We start from the raw sequence: 18,877 nt of genomic DNA, 5'->3' as shown, positions 1-18,877 counted from the left end.
CAAAGAGGAAAAAAAAATCTCTGAAAGATTTACTGTTCCTGTCCTTTTGAGAAGGCTTCCAATGATTTGTCCAAAAGATCCTTTAGCAAATCAATAAATTCAGAAGTGTATAATCCTCTGACATGATAATCAAAATCTCTTTCTTTTGGATGAAACAGAAGGCTGGTTCATGGAAGTACAGTGTCAGGATCCAAGCCAAATCAAATTTGTCCTTTGCAGTTGACCTTTAAAGCAACTGCTGGGTAAATTTAACTGGGTATTAGTTTGATAACRGATGAGTGTGAGCAGGGACCACAGGACATGAATGCAGGGCACTGGATACAGTGATTCAAACGTAGATAAACTGAACTCTGCTGAAACAACTGGGGAGCTTTTGGCTGCCAGTAGCAGYGAGAATGGCACATTAAAAAGCTCAGTTGCAGCACCAGAGTGGACTGGCTGAAGTCCTTACAGGTTTTGTCTTGAATTCCAGTAAAATAGGTCTGGTTTTGCTAATTATGTTCATCACATATTCCCAGAGGAATCAATTTGGGCTCTCTCTGAGCGCTTGCAGCATCAGCATGTGCCGTGCGATGTAGCCACAGGTCTAGGAGATGAAAGCAGCAGGTCTTGCTGTGTTTTAGGAGTCCAAAGTATGTTTGGTCTGTTGGCATTTGGGCTCCCAACCTCTTCCTGCAGGGCAAACATTTGCCTTTAAATTGTGCTTTGAACTCTGTTGCACAAAGGAGTCCATTCCGCTGATCCGAAACAGGAGTGATRGGAGTGTAAAATTCTCCTTTGGTTTCAGGCTGAAGAACTGTTTTTATTTTATAAAACCCACATTAAGGAAAAAAAGGTTGCTTTAATTCTCTGCTGGTTGAGAACAGCTGAAATGGCAGAGCAGCAGCAGTATTTAGGGGCCCTCAAGCTAAGAAAGTCGTGGTAACGCTGAGCAGTCACCCAGAGTGGTTACTTTAATGCAGCTTTGGTATTTATTGAAAGCTTCCTGTCGTGTTTTCAGAGCACAGCCTATTGACACCTAGGAGAACATTCAGATGTGCTAGAATTGTATTGTTCATTAGTTAATCCTTCATCAAATGCTAATACCTGGGGGGACCATCCTTGTGCCAAGTGTTTGTGGGTTCCTAAATCCCAGTAAACCCCAGCTCCTGTCCGTGGCCTMAGGAGGGGTCAGTCCTGCAGGAGCTGTTGCAGGGGTGCAGTGTGGAGCTGCTTTGTCACCGAGGGGCATTGATCCTTTGCTGAGCTCAGTGTGTCTGTCACACACCTGGGATTACATCAGCGCCTTCCAGAAGGGTCACATCCGCTTTCCAGGGTGTTCTCAGGATTACACAAAGCCCTCTCCATTCCCCAGTGTGCTTTGGGAGTGTAAGAGCTTGTAGCAGACAGTTCTGTGAGCCCTGGGGTGGTTACAGCAGGTGGTGCCAGCAGGCTTTCACCTCCTCATAGAAAAGCTCTGATCCCACTGTGTTCCCATCCTGTCCACCCTGTCCCACCCTCACCTTGAGCCCCTGCAGTCTCACCCTTTTCCAGGTTTCAGGGCTTCCCTGCCACTGTTGGGGTTGTGTCACTGTGATGTCACTGTGTTCTGTCCTTGTGCTCCCAAGCATCCCTCATCCCTCAGCTGCCCTGTCTCAGTTTGGGATCTCCAGTCCCCTCCCAGCAGTGACAGCCAGGCAGGTCACTGTTCTCAGTGGTATCCAGGGTCTGTCTCGTGTCCAGGGATCTGCTTTCCTGTTTTCTGTCTCCTCTTGCTTCTTCCTTTCCTCTGTGTTTTTCATTCCTGGTAAACTCCCAGGGCTCCTGTTTGTTTAAGAGGCCTCTACAGTGGCACAGGGAACCTGCAGTGTCCCTACAAAGGACTCGTGGGGCAGATCAAAGCTCTGTCTCTCCGTGTGTGTGATGGTGGCCAGCAGCAGTGCTGCAGGGAAGGACACAGGAGCAAGGCAAGCCCAGGTTATTCCCTGGAGACATCTGCCAGCCTCTGAGTGCCACAGACACTAAAGAAGAGCACTCTCAGTYCTCACCCTGAGGGCTCCAGCTGTCTTTTAAATTTTGGAAGGAACCAGACCCAGCAGAAGGATTTTCATTTGTGTTTCAGTTCTCAGTGGTGGGGGAGACTCAAAAGGAAAGCATTATTTTGTTACTGGTTAATAAATGGAGTTTGTACTTCTACAGAAGAAAATTTGGAGTCACTGCCCAATGGAGATGTGGATTTTAGGGGTTCCCTTTAAGATGGAGCAGAATAGAAGGATCAAGGAGAGAGATGCTCTGCTTTCAGGTTACATAACAGAAACCACGGAAGTCAGAGCTGCTCCTGCCAGAGCAGAGCAAACCTGGAGGGCACTCTGAGAGCCCCATTTCTGCCTGGTCAGAACTGCGGGGAGGGAATGGCTCTAAGTCTAGTCTGGAGGTGCAGGGATGTGATTTCAGAGAGACTTTGAAATTACGGATTGAAGGGAGCCTGTATCTGACAGTGACCCCTCCCAGCTGCTTGTTTGTGTACAGGGAAGAAATGTCACATCTGCAACAACTCACATGGTTACGCCTCATGAAGCAGAGCTGCTCCTGCAGGGGAGCATCCAATTAACAAGAGATGTTTGATCTGATTACGCCTCAATATACAAAYCTCCTGTGAACCAGGGAAGCTGTAGCTGGAGAAGACAATACACATTAAGTCATCCTTGACTGCACACAGGCCTGCTCCTCACACTGCTTGGTGTTATGTAATGTAGCCCCAGGGCTGCTTGCATGACTCCAGGGAGATTATCCCAAATGTTAACAGATTCCTTGCTTAGAAAGATTTTTCCTAATGTGAAATGTAAAATTAAAACTTTTACTTGTTTAATCTTTTTGGTTCCGTGGATCCTGTGCACCCAGCATGGATTAAATAAAACCAAAATTTCTTTGCTTCCCAGCTCTTCTGCCTTTGGATGTTGGTAAACCAGCAGTGCTCATTCAGTTGGTTTATCTTGTCTCTTAACAGGCAAGTCATCATGGGAAACTGTRTAATCCTTTTTTCTTCTTAGTTTTACTTTCCAGCAGTACTGTAGAGAAAGTGAAATCGTGAGTGGSTTTAAAGTAGTATAAGCCATATACAGCTTTTAATGTGTAAAAATAATGTTGATTCTRTGAGGATCTTTTAGAGGAGTGGAGAAGCTGGATTCTTACGAGGGAAATAAATGGTCAAATGGGAATAAGGGGTAGTTATTGCTGGTAACTAAAATACACAGAGGAGTTGCAGCAACAACCCAGCAATGTTTTTCATCTRTATTCTTCATTAATGTGAGAGTTTTGAGTGTTAAAGATTTAAAAATTCTTGTACAGAGAACTCTCATGAAATAAGAGGGTTTTGCTTGATAGTGTCCCATTGTAAGTGTCTGTGATTCCTTATTCTCACATGCAATTGCAGGTGGTGACCTTTATCCAGCGTTTACCTGGCTGCAAAGAACAAGCGTCTGTGTTCAGGGAAGAGGTAGGTTGGGTGTGCTCAGACCCTGTGCTGCAGATCCCTGCAATTGTGGCAGAGAGCTCAGACCTGCTCAGCCATGTCTTTGCCGAGCCTGTGGCATTTAGGAGGCAGCTTYAGCATGGAGCTGATTTCCAGCATGACTAATTGCATCCTGCTGCTTTAAATTTCCCTGCAGTTGCAATCACTGAGCTTATGGTTAACATCCTGTCTTGGACCGTTGTGCCATGGGTTTGGCACTGCTCTGAATGTGTCATTGGAATGGTTAGTGAGGATCTCATCTGCTGCCTCTAACGAGGACATTTGCATGTTCCTGGGGAGCCTGGCAGGGGCAGGGTTTCCCAGGAATCTCTGGCTTCCCCCTTGGGGCAGGGCTGAGAGCAGGAGGGGAGCCTTTCCTATTGACAAGCAGAGGTTGGGAGGTCAGAGCATGTCCTTTGTGTGGTGTGTCCAGTCAGTACTGCCACGGGCTGGGCTCTAGTACCATTCCTGGTGTGGTCACTGTGGCTTCTGGGAGACCTCCTCAGGCACAGGGTGTGGCTCTCCTGATTTTGGGCACACAATTAATTTGCCTGCCCCATCCCTGGAAGTGTCCAAGGCCAAGTTGAACAGGGCTTGGAGCAACCTGGGATAGTGGAAGGTGTCCCTGYCCATGKCAAGTGGTGGAATGAGATGAGCTTTCAACCCAAACCATCCCATGGTCCCATGATTCTGTTGTCAGAATTCTCCTGTCTGGCTGTGAGAGCTGCAGGGAAGGGCTGGAGTCACCTCTATGGCAGTGACTGGAAAGGGCAGGTCTGTAATTGCTSTCTGCTCCAGAGCTGGCTCCCTTTCAGGGGCAATCAGGCTGCAGTGCATTTTGTGGATTTATGTATCTCTGGTTTGTTTTACGTTGTTTTAAAACCATGCAGACTYATACAAAATAGAAAGCAGGAGAAATGGAGGCTTGCAAAAAGCACTGTCCACAATGTGACAATATAGTMGAATACTCATTCACTGAATATAGTGGGAATAGTGAAATTTATTTAAATGAGCCCATCTTTCAGTGTAGCTGAGTGTAAAAGGGATTAGGGAAGGTGTATTCAGAGATGAAATGTGCCAGCAAATCTTCTAATGAATCCAACCATTCTCCATGTGTTTTATTTCTTCTGGTCCTTAGCACAGTGACTGCTTTCTGTTTCTGAGAGTGCCATAGCCATGGTCCATTTTAATCCTTATTTTCTGGATTAGATTAGAGGAGTTTGTGTTGTTTTTCCAGTTTATGCTCAAGCCACATTGTCAGTTTGAAATTAAAACCCTTGTAGCAGTTTGGCTTTGGCCAGAATGCAGGTGTGAGTGACAGGAGAGCTGAACTCCCCCACACTGTCCATTAGCTGCAATTGGCCTCCAAGTTCTTCATGTCCTGGATAAATAAATCTCTTGCAGACTTCCCTTGGTGGGGGGCTGGAGAAGGATAAGTTGCTGCTTACATTAAGAGTGAAGAGAACAAATTGTGCACAGAATTCTAAAACCCATCCAAAAAAGATGGAACAAAGAAATGAATAATAAAGCACAGACGTGTTTCTAGGTCCAGTTCAGGGCAGGACTGTTTAAAATAAGCAAGTGTGAGGCAATGCAGTGAAAATTAAGCATAGGAATAAATAATATTGGACACAAAAGCATTTTGAAATGTAGAGCTGTTTTCCAGTTTTTCACTCCTCTTGAATCTATTATTTAATTTAAGCAGCAGTCCATTTGTTTCAAGCTATTTTTAACACATTTATTGCAGCAATGTAGACTCAAGGCAGTGTGAGAATACAATTTAGGGACATGGTGTGGCCATCTRTGGACTGGGAGCACTCCTGTCATTCCCAGTGGAGGAATTAACTTCCTAGTTACTAATAGTTACTTAAGTGGGAGGTTGAGTAATTTGCTGAGGGTCTCTCATGTGATGAGAGGTGAGAAAACCAAATCTCCTGTCTCCCAGTTCTTTGCTTTAATTGTACATTTTCTGAGTTTACTCAGTGTTTCCTCTTGCACCAGGCATTGACATCCAAAAAAATTCTAGTTGGGAAGACTACAAAAATAGCAGAATTGTTGCTCTGGCTGGGCTGCGTGTCCAATGGTGTGTGCTGCACTGGTGAACATCAAGTGAGAGGAGGAGACWCTGTCAGTCTCTGTAAATGGACTTTAATGGAATAACTTAGGGAGACACGTATTGTTTGTCTGTGTCCATTAATCTTTGGCTTCATCCCTGCAGCATTTGGGGTTTTTATTAATTATATCTGTGTTGTCTCTGTGGGTGTTCTTGCTCAAGTGMATTTTTAACCTTTTCTAGAAACAGTATGTCATGATTTCACTCACTGCTACCTACAGCATCCTGGATTCACATGGTAGCATGTTAATCACTTGATTAATTTGCATCTAATTGAATATCTCCTTGTTGATGGATTAGGAAACTCTGTTTTTCCAGCCATATTACATCATTACTGTGCCTTGGTCTAAATAGCACATGAAATCATGGAATGGTTTGAGTTAGAAGGGATCTTAAAGCTTATCTCATTCTACCCCCTGCCATGGACAGGGACAGCTGCAGCTTCTCCATTTCTAGAAAATGTGCTGTGAGATGAGGTCTGTGCCCCTTGAAAAGGGGGTATCACGGGGTGTAGATGTCAGAACTAGGGAGGAATCCCAGAATGACCAGAAATGGGAATCCTGCCTGTGCACTGGTGATTAATCCTGTGTCGTGTTCCACCCTCCAGCAGATTGATGGTGAGGCCTTCCTGCTCCTCAAGCAGAACGACATTGTTAAAATACTCAGCATCAAGCTGGGCCCTGCCCTGAAGATCTACAAYGCCATCCTTATGTTCAAGTCTGCAGAAGACAACTGAGAAGAAGCCTTTGGCAGATCCCAGGAGGAATTGWCTGGGAATGGATCTAAAGCTGTGAGCATTACAATGTGCTGGACTGGTGGATTGGGACTCGGATGTATTTTAAGTAGAACTTAGTAAAAATGTTTTGAGGTTATAAAAATCCTGCCACAGTCTAGAATATGGGGCAGCTTCACTTCCAAGAAGAGGATATTATTATATTTTGTAATTGAATTTGGTTTTGATATATCAATCTCTTTTTGAGATCGAGAAGAAACCTCCAGTTCTAAGGGGAATCCAGGGTARCATTGGTGGAGCTGCAGAAGCAAGAAGAAAGTTTTGAATAAAACTCCAGTGATAGTGCCTGAATGACTGAGTGAGTGATCACCAGTGAGTTTAAAATGCTCTGTGTAATAAAAGAGTGAGGAAGGAGGAAAAAGATGCACTTCAAAGCTACTCTGCTGTATCCTTCACYGCTGTGACTCAGGAGCTGACTTTTTCAGGACTGATTGTTAAATCCCAGTTTTTCTTACTGATCCTGGTTGTTGTCATACCCTTGGCTGCTGGACTGCTTTATACCCCAGCAGRAAGGGAGCGTGGGCAGAAAGTTTGCATCAGGGATGGCTTGCACTGGTTGGCCAGAAGCAAAATGTCCTCATTCCTGTCACTCTCTGTCAGGAAGCAGGGGCTGTGCAGGTAAGCTTTGGGTAGGCAAAGATCCCATAAAGGCATCTGCCACTGGAGACAAACAGATGTATTTTAGCTTTCCCATCAGGGCTTTTGTACAGCTGCTTCTGGGCCAGGAGCACCTTCTGGCAAAATGGCACAATCAGGAGCACTTGGGAATTTGATGTGTTTGTTCCACTGTCAGCCAAATGCTGGGAATAGGACATGGAAACCCAGCAGTGTCCAGAGTGTGTGTGTAAACAGATTTCTTGGAAACAAATGGCTTTTCTTTTGAACAATCCAAAGTGATGAGTGTGAAGTGCTTTGGCCTTCTCCTCTTGAAGTGGATGTCGGTGTGTTCTGCCAGAGAGCTGTRGGACAGGGCAGCAGTGCCTCTGCCTCTGGGAGGGGGCAGGCAGAGCTCACAGGGATGTGAGATTGGAGAGGAATCAGGATTTWAACAACATGGGGGAGCAATTCCTTCCCAAAGGAGAGAGAGCTGCTCTGCTCAGGGAAGGAGCAGAGCCTGTGTCTTGTGTTCCTGTGTGGGGTGGGAGCACAGGTCGTTCTGCTCCATGAGAGCCACTTTTAGGGACATGACTATGGAAGTGTTGGGTGGTGGTTCCCATATTCCTGAGCTGTCCTTTCCCCATGGAAAGGTGCAGTGAGATCTGCTGGGCTCTGCATGGTGTTCCCACTTATTTGTAGCAGCAGCAGCAGCAGCTCATGGCTCTCTCTCCAGCCACTCTCCCTGACAGCTCTGTGCCTGCTGTAGAACCAGCTCAGCTCAGGCAGCCCTTCCAGCCCTGCATCCAGAGCTGCCAGGCTGAATCCAGTGTGTGGGAGCCCTCCAGAGCACTGGGGCACATTGACCTGGTRCCGTGGAAGGTTTCTGCCATCAGCCTCTGCCAGGCTGCCTGGGTGTCTCAGGGCACTGARGGTGATGTGATCCAACCATGGGCACCTCAGACTTGGCATCTCTGCCACCAGTGTGGCTTCCCAGGAACTGTTGGGAACAGAGTGAACACACTGTCCGTGAGTGTTTGGTGACAAGGAACAAGGAACACACTTGTTCCCCCTTCCTGCATCACCCACGTCCTTTGTCCAACCCTCCTGCTGTTCAGAGAAGGTTTCTTGCAACTTGTCTTTAGCAGAAAGTTCCTTAAAATTGTAAATAGAATCCACACCACTGAAGCCATTCAGTCCTGGAATAACATTTAGAGCAGTTTGTTTCCATACTTTATTTTTTGGTAAGATTTAAGGAGTGGAAGCATTCACAGAGAAGACACAGGTTTGGTGRGGTGTTTAATAGCTGAACCATTAAATATTAGCCAGGTGGCTGCAGGGGAGRAGCCTATTGCAATGTTAAGGACTAGGCAAGGGGTGAATTTAATWTATTAAAATACATTTTTAGTATGATAACCAGAATATTCACCAAAGAGTCACATTCCTTTGTCTTGTTCTGCATGTGTCAGCATTAAGAATTGTAAGTGGCATGTCCTGTCCTCCAACAGAACTCGCCTTCTGGGCAAAGCAAAATTGTTTTTTGACAACTGGAGCAGAGGATCCAGAGCTGGTCTGTTTTATTCCTGGCTCTCCTCTGACTTGCTAAATAACCCTGAGCCCTTCCTTACCCCAGTTTCCCCCTCTTCRACACCCAGCCAGATGGAAAAAGTGCAATTTTGCCTTTTTCTTGTTTCAAGCAAGTAGGCCCTGCCAGATTTTCTGTTTTACCTTCTTCCTTTGGGAGGCTGAGTTGGGGGACAGCAGATTTCCTCTAGCAATAAACCAAAATATAGTATTAATTCCATTTCTTTTACTGTATATAGATGGAGGATGAAGAGAATTGGTTAAACAAGCAGTGAGATTCTAGACAGTGAAATTATTCAAACAGAAGAGAAATCTTTAATCCTTGGGGCTTCCGAGCCAGCTGGATCAAAGAGGAAAATGTGTACTTGGAGGTTGTTCAGTGACAGCCAGCACAGTGCTTTCAGCAGGGGGGAAGGAGGAACCTTTTAGGGATGGAAGAAGGAGGAATGTGCTTCTTGTGCCTTTTTCTGTAATCTGATAATTGTCTTTGCAGAGCAGGCAAAAATGTGCACACATCTATTACCCACTCCTTTCCCACATATAGCTGTATTCCAATAAAATCCAGCAACTTCACAGGGCAAAAAGACTTCCAGTGTCTTCAGTGGACACATTTAGAACTCTCTAATAATTACAATCTTAAAACAACCCACCCAAACCAGCTCATCTATTAGCCCCTAACTTAGAAATTCTTGGTTGCTGATACCATTCCCCTTGTGTCAGGGAGTGTTGCTTTCCCCTGTACCTGGGTGAGTTGTTCCTGCTGCCTGTCCCAACTCTGCTCTGCCTGTTCCCAGCCCTGCTCCAGACCTGTGGCACAGCCAGGGCTCTGCAGAGGCCTTTGCTTATCTGATGCCTTGTCTGATTTGAAATGTGAGCTTTGAAGCAAAAATCCAAAAGTTGTGGCTCTGTGGGGAGCAAAGCTGAAGCTGGTTAATGCCTGCTGGAATTGAGAGGATTTTGGGTCTGCTGGATGTCAGCAGGAGCCAATTGTTGGGCCAGCTGAACCCAGGAGTCTCAGAAATACAAATACATTCCATAGAAGCAACCCGGAGCTGTGACAACTTCCCATGGGCCAGCAGTGCAATTGGGAAGTCCCAGTTCTCAAAATCGTATTCCTGTCTGGTTTTGTTCCCTTATCSCTGTTTTTGAAATCCAGAGCAATCAATTTTTTTCACCTTTTCTCTCTTTCTTCTCGGTGGGGAGTCATGTTAAAGTTTTTCTGTGCCATCATCAGCAATAGTTCTTGTAATCCTGGAGCAGCAAATTTCAGCTCTGGGTAATGAATCGCATTAAAGTTGGACAGGAGCGTTCGGCGTCGCCAACAGCAAAACTCCASAGCCGAAGGAAAAACCCAGCACTCAGCCCAGGGATAAGCCAGTTCAGCTGTACAAGATTTCCTGCCTGCTACTTTCATGCCCTGCTTAGGGATTTATACCACAGAGAGCTTTAAAGTTTTTGACATCCCCCCCATCATGTGATGAGCCAGCTTATTTTGGAGATTCCTGTTCCATGAACTGGAAACACATGCAGGGGATGGGAGCAGGGGCTCAGCTCAGCCTCCCAAATGTCTGCCTGTTTTAAACCAAATACTTGAGCTTTTTGACACTAGCCATGACCTTGCRCTCCACCGATGCTTTCCTCTGGAAATGTGAATAAACTTAATATAAGTTCACACCTGGTTTGTTCTTTTTTGTGTGGAGCTGACCCCAGGAGTGCTCAGGGGGACCCTGCCCTGGAGGGTTGGTCATCACACTGTTGTCCTTCCCATAAACTTAAACCTGCCAGTCAAAACACAAGGCAGCATCTTCATTTCTATTTTGTCTGTATCTCTTGCTTCTCTCTGTCCATGAGCTTTCCTTGATGTGTTCACAGGATAGCACTGGCTGCTGCACTGATCCCCAATTCCTCACTGTTCTCTGCTGCTGCCAGGTTTTAATCGTAGAATCCTGGGCTGATTTGGGATGGAAGGGACCTTAAGGACCATCCAGAGATGGGGCAGCCACAGCTTYTCCAGGCACCCTGTRCCAGAGCCTCCCCACCCCACAGGGAAGGATTCCTTCCCAGTRTCTAACCCTGTCCTCTGGCAGTGGGAGGCCATTCCCCCTTCTCCTGTCGCTCCAGGCCCTTGTYCAAAGTCCTTCTCCAGCTCTCCCAGAGACCCTGTAGGCAATGGAAGGCTCATGRTTTCCTCTGTGATTCCTTAATCCCTTATGGTTTCCTATCACAAACCATTCCAGAACTTTTCATATTCCTAAAGCAGCTCCCAAAGTCGGTTTTTAACTAAAACTAACAAGAACTTACTCTAAGCATGAATCCATGTTAAAGCTCTGCATTTTGGGGTCTGTGCCAGTTTTCTCATTCCTTAATTCCCCCAGGCTTCTTCACTGTGTGTCTGTAACGATAATTATCTTACCTGTTTCTGCTCTACTTGTAATTAGCTGATAAATGGCCAAACACTTTCTGATGTGCCCCAAAATCAGGTATTGAATTTTCCTTCCTGCTCCTCCCCAGGGGTGTCTGGAGCTGCACCTGCAGCAGGTCACCCATCCAAGGACAGAGATGCCGGGGCCACATTGGCAGCTGAGGTTTGCAAACCTTCTGAAACTAAAAATATTGGAGAGTTGGCTCCTAGCCCTAATTTCTAAACTATCCCATCTTTGGGGTAAACATTTGCTCTCATTGGTTTTTCCCTTTGAAGGTTTTTGCTTCTATTTAAACCCTGTCTTGTTTGCTTTTGTTACCGTGATCTGGTTCCCGGTCTGGGAGCTGGGATGCTTGGAGCAGGCTCAGGAACATCAAATGCTGCTTTGTACTCTTGKTAGCTCCCTCGGGGCTGTGCTGGGGTGTGTGCCTGTGTGCTTGCACTTCAGAGATCGGAGTTTCTCCACAGCAAGGATTTTTTTTTTTCCCCACGATTTTGATGTAGAAGTTTGAGCAGAGCAGGGAGCATCAATCACCCAAAAGGATGACTGCATTTGCAGATTATTCTGCTCAGGCAAACATGGATATTTTTTGTCCCAAGTCATCTTTCTCCTGGGGCAGGGAAAACCTGTAGTTRATCTTTCTTCCTGCTCAAATTATTCTGTGTCAGCCCTGACTGTGCTCTGTGGGACTTGTTTGTCCCTTGTTCTGAATCCATCACACAATTCCCAGTGATGTTTGCAGATCCATTGGAGGGTCTGGAGGGGTCTCTCATTYTAGCAGTTATGGACCCCAGCTCTCACCTTCTCACGCTGGCTGGATCCTGCACCACCCTGGTTTCCACAACACTCCTTATCTGACAACCTACAATTCTCAAATCCTGCAACTTTTCCAGGAGCAGRAACTGTACAGACAAAGCACTGCACTCCCCTGACAGCCCAGCCCAGTGGGATGGAGGATGTGGGGATGGATGGAGAGGGAAGCTGCCATTTCCATCCTGCTCTCTGCAGCTGATGGGCRCATTCCTGCTTCAGGAGTAAAAGAGAGTGGTGGCATTAGAGAAAAATGTACTGCTGGGAGGTGGTCAAGGATGGGGCTGGCTGTGCTCGGCCTAGCCTGCTCCAGAAATGCCAGACCTTTCCCAAATAACGCATTTGCTTCACAATTTATTGACTTTGCCTGTCACCTTCCCTAATATTTTCATCTCCTTGCCACCAAGCCCAGGCTCAGTTTATTAATTCCCCCACGACACTTTCTCCTCTCCACATTATTCACCATCCAGACACTGGTAATGTAAGTGAGATTGTTTTGGAGTCTGATACATTTGCTCCTGGAACAATTCCAGCTGTTTCTCCAAGAAAGGTGCTGAAGGCCTTTGCAGAACAGAATCAGTGCCCCCAGAGGTGCTGGCAGGGGCAGCTCTGGCATCCCCCCAGCAAACCTTCCCACTGCTCCCATCCTGGAGCAAGGCACCAGTGCCTTCCATCATGTGCTTTTTCCTCAAAAACAGGGTTATGACTTCACCATCATCCAAGCTGATGTCTTCACATGTCACTGGGAGTGGGAGTGGCTTTTTGCAGCCGTGCTGATTTAAAGAGCTTTTTAAACCAGGGCATTGTCCATGTCCCATTGAGCACTTGAATTGACTCCAATTCCCCAGGCRTTCAGAAACACTCCCAAAAGTTTGTTCCAAACTGAGGTGATTTCCATGTTTGGGGTCGTGGCTGTGCTGGAATCCAGCAGCTCTGTGAATCAGGATTGCCAAAATGCCTCCACTTTGTGCACCCTCCAAAAACTCAGGTGAAGCTTTTCCACTCCGGGCTCAGGTGCCCAGAGCCCACAGCTCCAGGGTTTGTTATCCCTGGCAGGACTGAAGCAGGGGAAGCTGTGCTATGTCTCTGCTGCTCAAAGTGGGACCACACAACTATTCAATGTCTCCAGATGGTTTTCTCCCTGTCTTGAACTCATCTCTCTCATGGGTGGAATTGAAAAAGACCACAGAAGAGGCTCAGATATGAATTTCYCYRTTCCCAAGCACATCTGTGCTGCTGGTGGATGTCTGGGGAAGGTCTTGCTCTTCATTTCAGAAGAAACACAACAGTTGAAACATTGATTTTTGTTTTCTTCCCTATTTTCCTCCTCCATGCGCTGTGCTAGCACACCACGTGCTGAAAGAATTAAAATAATTACATCTTCAGAGCTCAGTAGCACCTTCTCCCTTTTTCCTCCTGGGATTTTTCCTCTTTCTGGCTGTGCATGTGGCATTTCCCTGCCCTGTGATGCTCTTTCCCCACCAGTCAATTCTTCATGCAATCAGTTAATTCTGCCTCTATCCCACCATCACATTTATGAATGCTACACACCACCACATGAGCCCAAGGCCTCCCCTTCTCTTTACCACCATCCCTCCTTGCCAACACCATCCACTGTCCCAAATCCCCCAACCCCGTGTCCCTCCCAGAGGTGGTGGGTTGAGCTGCAGGAATGGGGGTCCTTTGGGCCTGGCAGGGGAAATGCAGACCCACGGATTTCCCAGCAGCTCCTCCAAATCCTGTAACAAAACAGCAGGAAGATGTTCTTGGGCTCCAGCAGCATCTCAGTCACCCCTGCTCCCACCAAGCCAGGCTGCAGACCCTTCCCGTGGCCAGAAAGCCCTGGGTAAAGCAAAGCAAGCAGCACTGGAGCCATCCAGGAGCACCATCTGTACCCACCAGCACAGGCAGAGCCAGGACAGGGTGACACAAAGCAAGCAGGAATCCCACGGTGCTTGAAGGGGAGAGGGTCCAATGGTGACACAGGGTTCTCTCGGTGTCCCTGTGCCCTCGTGGTGCTCCCAGGTGGAGATCAGGCTGGGCTGGAAGCAGAAAGGAGCCTCAGAGCTGTGGTTGGTGCAGCAGCAGCGATGGTGGTGGCTGCAGCATCGCTGCCTTGCTCATCTTGTTGCAGCAACAAGTCTCCAGCAAAGGCAGCTCTGGGAACGCTTTCACAAGGGAGGGGAGGCCCCTTTCCCACTCTCCATAAATCAGCCAACAGGGTTTCTGTGTYTTCCTTGCTGCTTTTTCTGTCTCCCAGRATTTTGCAAAACTCTGTGCTGAGCAACCTTTTTGGAAGGAAACTGTTCTAAACAACCCCTGCACCAGGCAGTTGATAAAGGAACCGTTTACATTTCAAATAAATAAAGCATTTTTGGCTTTGGATCAAAATCAAGTTGTGTTCAATGTTACCAGTTTCAGTGAGTCATTTCTTTTTATACCCAGGCAGTTTCTCTTATAAAATGTGCATGAGGACTCAGTCTAAGCAGGGCAGGAAGCAGACTGTGGGTTTTTTACTATTGCACAAGGTTTCCCCAGGACAGAGCCACCAAAGCTTTTCTTTTGCCTTGAAGCTGCTGCTTGTTTATGTCTGTTTACAAGAAATGCAATTAAAAACCAAGAGTGATGCTGTGGATGGCTCTATTGTATGTTACTATTGTATTTCCAGCTGAATGTTGAAAATAACACTATATCCACTACAAATGGAAAGCATTGGAGTTTCTGATCATGGAGCCAAGGAACTTTCTTCCAGGCAGTAYAAAAACACAGGGTTTGCCCTTCTAACTGCAAAGGAAAGAGCTGGACATAAGCACAAACAAAATGGACACTGTACATGTGTAGCCACTAAGGGCTTGTGGTGAGAAGCAGGAGGAGAATAGTATGTTGATGTCCCCCAAAAATCAATCTCCAGCCCAGCTGGAGACTTGCCATGRCAGGAGGACTCAACCATGAGCTTTGGCTCTCACCCACACTCAAGAGGTGCTTGAGTAGCACCGAAGCCATCAGGAATTCAGTCTTTGTGGTGAGGGGATGGAGCTTCTGGTCAGTGCTGCAGTCCAAGTGCTCCTCAGGAGCATTCTGTCATTCAGGTAAGATGATGGGATCTTCCTGCATGAGCTTTGCCAGTGGGAAGAGCTGGGAATTTGTGTTTAAGTCCTTCAGATGGTTAGAAAGCCGGTAATTCATCTTTGAAGAGGAATATGGTGTATTGAAGTGAATTCTCCAAGTGCTGTTTGATCTTAAATTCTGGAAAGCATCCAAAAGAGGCCATGAGGATGGTGATGGGCCAGGAGGGGTCACCTGAGGAGTGTTCAGCTGGAGCTGGGCCAGGGCAGGCTSAGGCTGGAGAGCAGGGAAAGGTTCTTCTGTCCCCAGAGGGTGCTGGCACTGCCCAGGCTCCCCAGGGAATGGTCCCGGCCCCGAGGCTGCCAGAGCTCCAGGAGCGTTGGGACAGCGCTGCCAGGGATGCACAGGGTGGGGTTTGGGGGGTTTGGGGGGTCTGGGCAGGGCTGGGACTGCACTGGGGGATCCTGTGGGTCCCTTCCAGCTCAGGATATTCTGTGATTCCATGGAATTCCAGGGTACTCAGCCAGAGCAGTAGCATCTGCATCCCTTTAAGAAGACACGTCTGGTTAAGATCATCCACCACTTCCCCTAAAACAAGATTTAAAATAGGAGACCTCCCCTTGAAAGAGTCAGCTTTGTTTAGCAGTAAAATTGATTAATTACTGGAAAGGATAAGGAAAACAAAGCCTCCTGTTGATCCCACAGGTTCAGGCTCGCTGTGTCAGACTCCCTGTGAACTGCAGGTGCTTTCACCTTCCCTCGCCCTCATCCCACTTTGCTTTGGACCCTGAGGGACCATCCCATGGTTTGAGGGAGAGGAGCATCMCCCGGCCAGGGGCAGGGACTGCAGTAGCTACAAGGAGCATCAGCTGCTGAGCATGAGGGCAAACAAGGACAGGAGCTCCAGCCTGAGCTGTTCCTGCTGCACACCACTGCTGCYGCCTCTCATCCCTTCCCCCTGGCACGCAAAAGAGATCTGGGAATGAGATAGGACAGCTTTGATGTGATCTGCTGTGGTCCACAGACACACTGGGCATTGTCAGAAGTCGGATTTGTTTCAAGTGGCATCAGCCCTTGCAAAGCTGAATGTCTTGTCTGAGGTATCTCAGCTCTGGACACAGCAGGAATCATCATCGGAGGAAATGAAGGAATCCCCTTCTCCTTACACAGTTCTTTTGGGATTAGATGTGTGGAAATGCTGACTTTCTCCCTTAACCCTTGTGAGAGTCCAGAGGATGGCTGATTTTCAGCTGGCTGAGGTCAGGCGTGGTGAATTCCCTCAGGATGTATGGAATGCACTCTGTAGTATTTATTGTGTGTTTTATTACAATAACATGGCGAGATTTCTCTCCTCTCTCCTCTTTCCTCATGCCTGCCTGCTCAGACTGAGCGTGATTAACCTAGAAAAGCTCCTTGCAATGTTCACCGAATGCTGGATAGCTTTAGGAAACCATCATCTGAGAGGTATCTCCTGCTGAAGGGGTGCAGAGGTGAGTTGTTGTGGGGCTCTGTCCTCACAGGGCAAGAGGGTCCCTTAATCCCCTGCTGCTCAGGCTGCTCAGTTAAATCCATAGATGGAAAAATTCAGTAGTTGTATGTGAGATCATGAAATAGTCCCCAAAAAGTGGAATACCCCACACCCTGATGTTCCTAAGGGAGCTTGGATTCATCAGGATTCATAAAATTGCCACTAGAGCCATAGCAGTGTGTTAATTATTTTCTTGCCTRTTACAGCCATGTGTGTAATTGCTCCAGTCCCCATTAACAGGGTTAGCAAAGAGCTCTCCCAAATGGTACCTCCTTTTTTCCCCTGGATTTCCTTTAGACACAGTCACTTGGAGACTGGATCCAAGTCTTCTGCTTAACATAGTGTCAAAAATAATTTCTTGTTAGATGACCCCTCTCCCCAGGCCRCTGATGCCAAAAGAGTTTGCACTATTGCCTTGGGAGAATTCCGGGGTTTGTGAGCTGATTTGTTTCTCTTTTCTCCAGAAAATCATCCCAAATTTCACATCATCTCTAGGAAGATTAAGCAGCATTCTGACAGCTGAGCTCCCTCTTGGTTCAGGATTCCCAGGAATTGCTTCCCACTGGGYGAGATCCAAGGCCAGGGCTGTTCTTCAGTTTCTGTTTAATTAGCTCCTAAGTTTTTCTAGTGCAAGTGCAGATCTACATAAATTAAGTAGAATAATCTCTATAAGAATTTCTGTAAGGAATAGAGCTTTGGAAGGCCCCACGGCACAGATTCCCCCCTTCCCTTTGGACTTGAACATCTCCTCCTCTCCCTGTTTCTTCCCCTTTTTTACCCTGTTTTTAGCTCCTACTCCTTTTTTCTTGCTATGTCTGGGTCAGAATCTCCCACCAAACACCACATGGCAAGAGGGCAGCGAAGGGATGGGGTGGGTGGCATTGAATTGCCCATGGCAAGAGGGCTGGGGACAGATGGGGTGGGTGGCATTGAATTGTCCATGGCAAGAGAGCAGCGAAGGAATGGGGTGGGTGGCATTGAATTGTCCATGGCAAGAGGGCTGGGGATAGGTGGGGTGGGTGGCATTGAATTGTCCATGGCAAGAGGGCTGGGGACAGATGGGGTGGGTGGCATTGAATTGTCCATGGCAAGAGGGCTGAGGATAGGTGGGGTGGGTGGTTTGGGCCCTTGTGTGTGGTTCAGACCCCTTATGGGTGACTGGGACCTTCATGGGTGGCTTAGACCCCTCAGGGTGGCTCTGCCACCACCTCACTCCACTGAGCTCCAAAAAAATGTTGCTTTTGTTTCCTCTGCAGGCCCCAGAGAGGCTCTAAYGCCTGAGCTTGACTCCTTGACAGTCTTCAGCTGCTAATCACACCCAAAAGTGTCTGCAAATGTAACCAGTGGTAAATGCACACATCTAATCACGCTGTGGAAGGGGAGAGGTGCCATTTAGCAGCTCTAGAAAAGAGTCAGCTTTCTTCAGACTATCGGTCCTTGGGGAATGATAGCACATGCAATATTCAGTGGGACAYGGAAAGCAACACAGATGGAGCCATAAATATCTCAAAAAAAATCTCACTGATGGAGATGGTGAAGCTGAAGAGGATCAGAGGGCTGGAAAGCCTCTGTCACAGCCACCATGTYTTGAGAYCTTCACTGATTCCCTCCAGTTCRTGCTTACAGYGGGAGAAACCCACATTTTTCCCCASCACATGATGGTGTTCTGGGCATCAGGAGGGTTCTCAAACCCTGGRATTTCTGTGGGGAGCTGGAGAGGAYRGAGGGGAGTGGGCAAATGGGGCAGATTGTGCACATTGCCCCTCTGCTCTCCAGGGGAGCCTGGCACAGCTCTAATCTCATTACAGTATTTTCCATAACAGTACAACATGTTCATAATTATTCCAGGATTTTCCATTACCCAGTCTGTAATTGAAAACTTACTGGGAGAAATAGTGTCAGGTTCCCTCAATGAAAGCTACGCCTTTTGCTCCCAAAGTCCCCTCTGTTTCTGGTTATTCCCACTCATTCCCCCATGGGTCCCTTTGCTGGTGTCTCCTCCCTTGCTCAGTCCATAGGTAGCCATAAAATGTCTTCATTTCTGCATTCAGCATGGCTTAATACTCTCCAGAGGGATTATAAAGGGCATTTTTCATGGCTGTTGCTGCCTTTGCAGCAGTGACCCTCCTGGACTCATGCTGGGCTGCAGCAACTCACTGCCATTATGGATGTATAGTGTGGATATATAATGTGGATTGGGATGGGTTGTATGAGAATTGGTGGTTTTTGGTAAAATTTCTGAGCACAACGTGGTAASTGGTGTGATTTCCCTCCTGAGTTCCATCCAGCATCCTCAGCTCTGCTCCGTGCTGTCAGTGAGTCCTTTCCKCTTGGAGAGGAGGGGTGAGAACTCAGCCAGTGCCAAGGAACTCCAGCTGAGGGCTTTGAAGCTTGCTGAGGTTCAGGGGTGAGGAGCAAAGTCTTGCTCTGGAAAGGGCCGGGCTGTTTAATTGCAAACAGCATTACTAGCTTTGCT

General features: G+C 47.3%; 1 protein-coding gene across 4 annotated transcripts in view; it reads left to right on the top strand.

Annotated features, from left to right (window-relative positions):
* The window catches only part of LOC130581224 (lethal(3)malignant brain tumor-like protein 3), a 39,618-nt gene extending 29,345 nt beyond the window's left edge, over window positions 1-10,273 (top strand). For 2 of the 4 annotated variants that reach the window (XM_057379224.1, XM_057379227.1), the window contains 2 exons: window positions 3,413-3,475; window positions 6,211-10,272. In XM_057379224.1, coding sequence (XP_057235207.1) covers window positions 3,413-3,475; window positions 6,211-6,339 — 192 coding nt within the window. In that variant the 3' untranslated portion in view covers window positions 6,340-10,272. Of the gene's footprint in view, window positions 1-3,412; window positions 3,476-6,210 lie in introns of all 4 variants that reach the window. The other 2 variants (XM_057379225.1, XM_057379226.1) reach the window with 2 other exon arrangements.
* Window positions 10,274-18,877: the final 8,604 nt, after the last annotated feature.

The sequence above is a fragment of the Malurus melanocephalus genome, unplaced genomic scaffold (assembly GCF_030028575.1).
Source record: "Malurus melanocephalus ecotype Western Australia unplaced genomic scaffold, MMel_1.1 scaffold_393, whole genome shotgun sequence".
In the NCBI taxonomy this organism is placed as follows: Eukaryota; Metazoa; Chordata; class Aves; order Passeriformes; family Maluridae; genus Malurus; species Malurus melanocephalus.
This window is presented reverse-complemented; position numbering and strand designations above follow the sequence as displayed.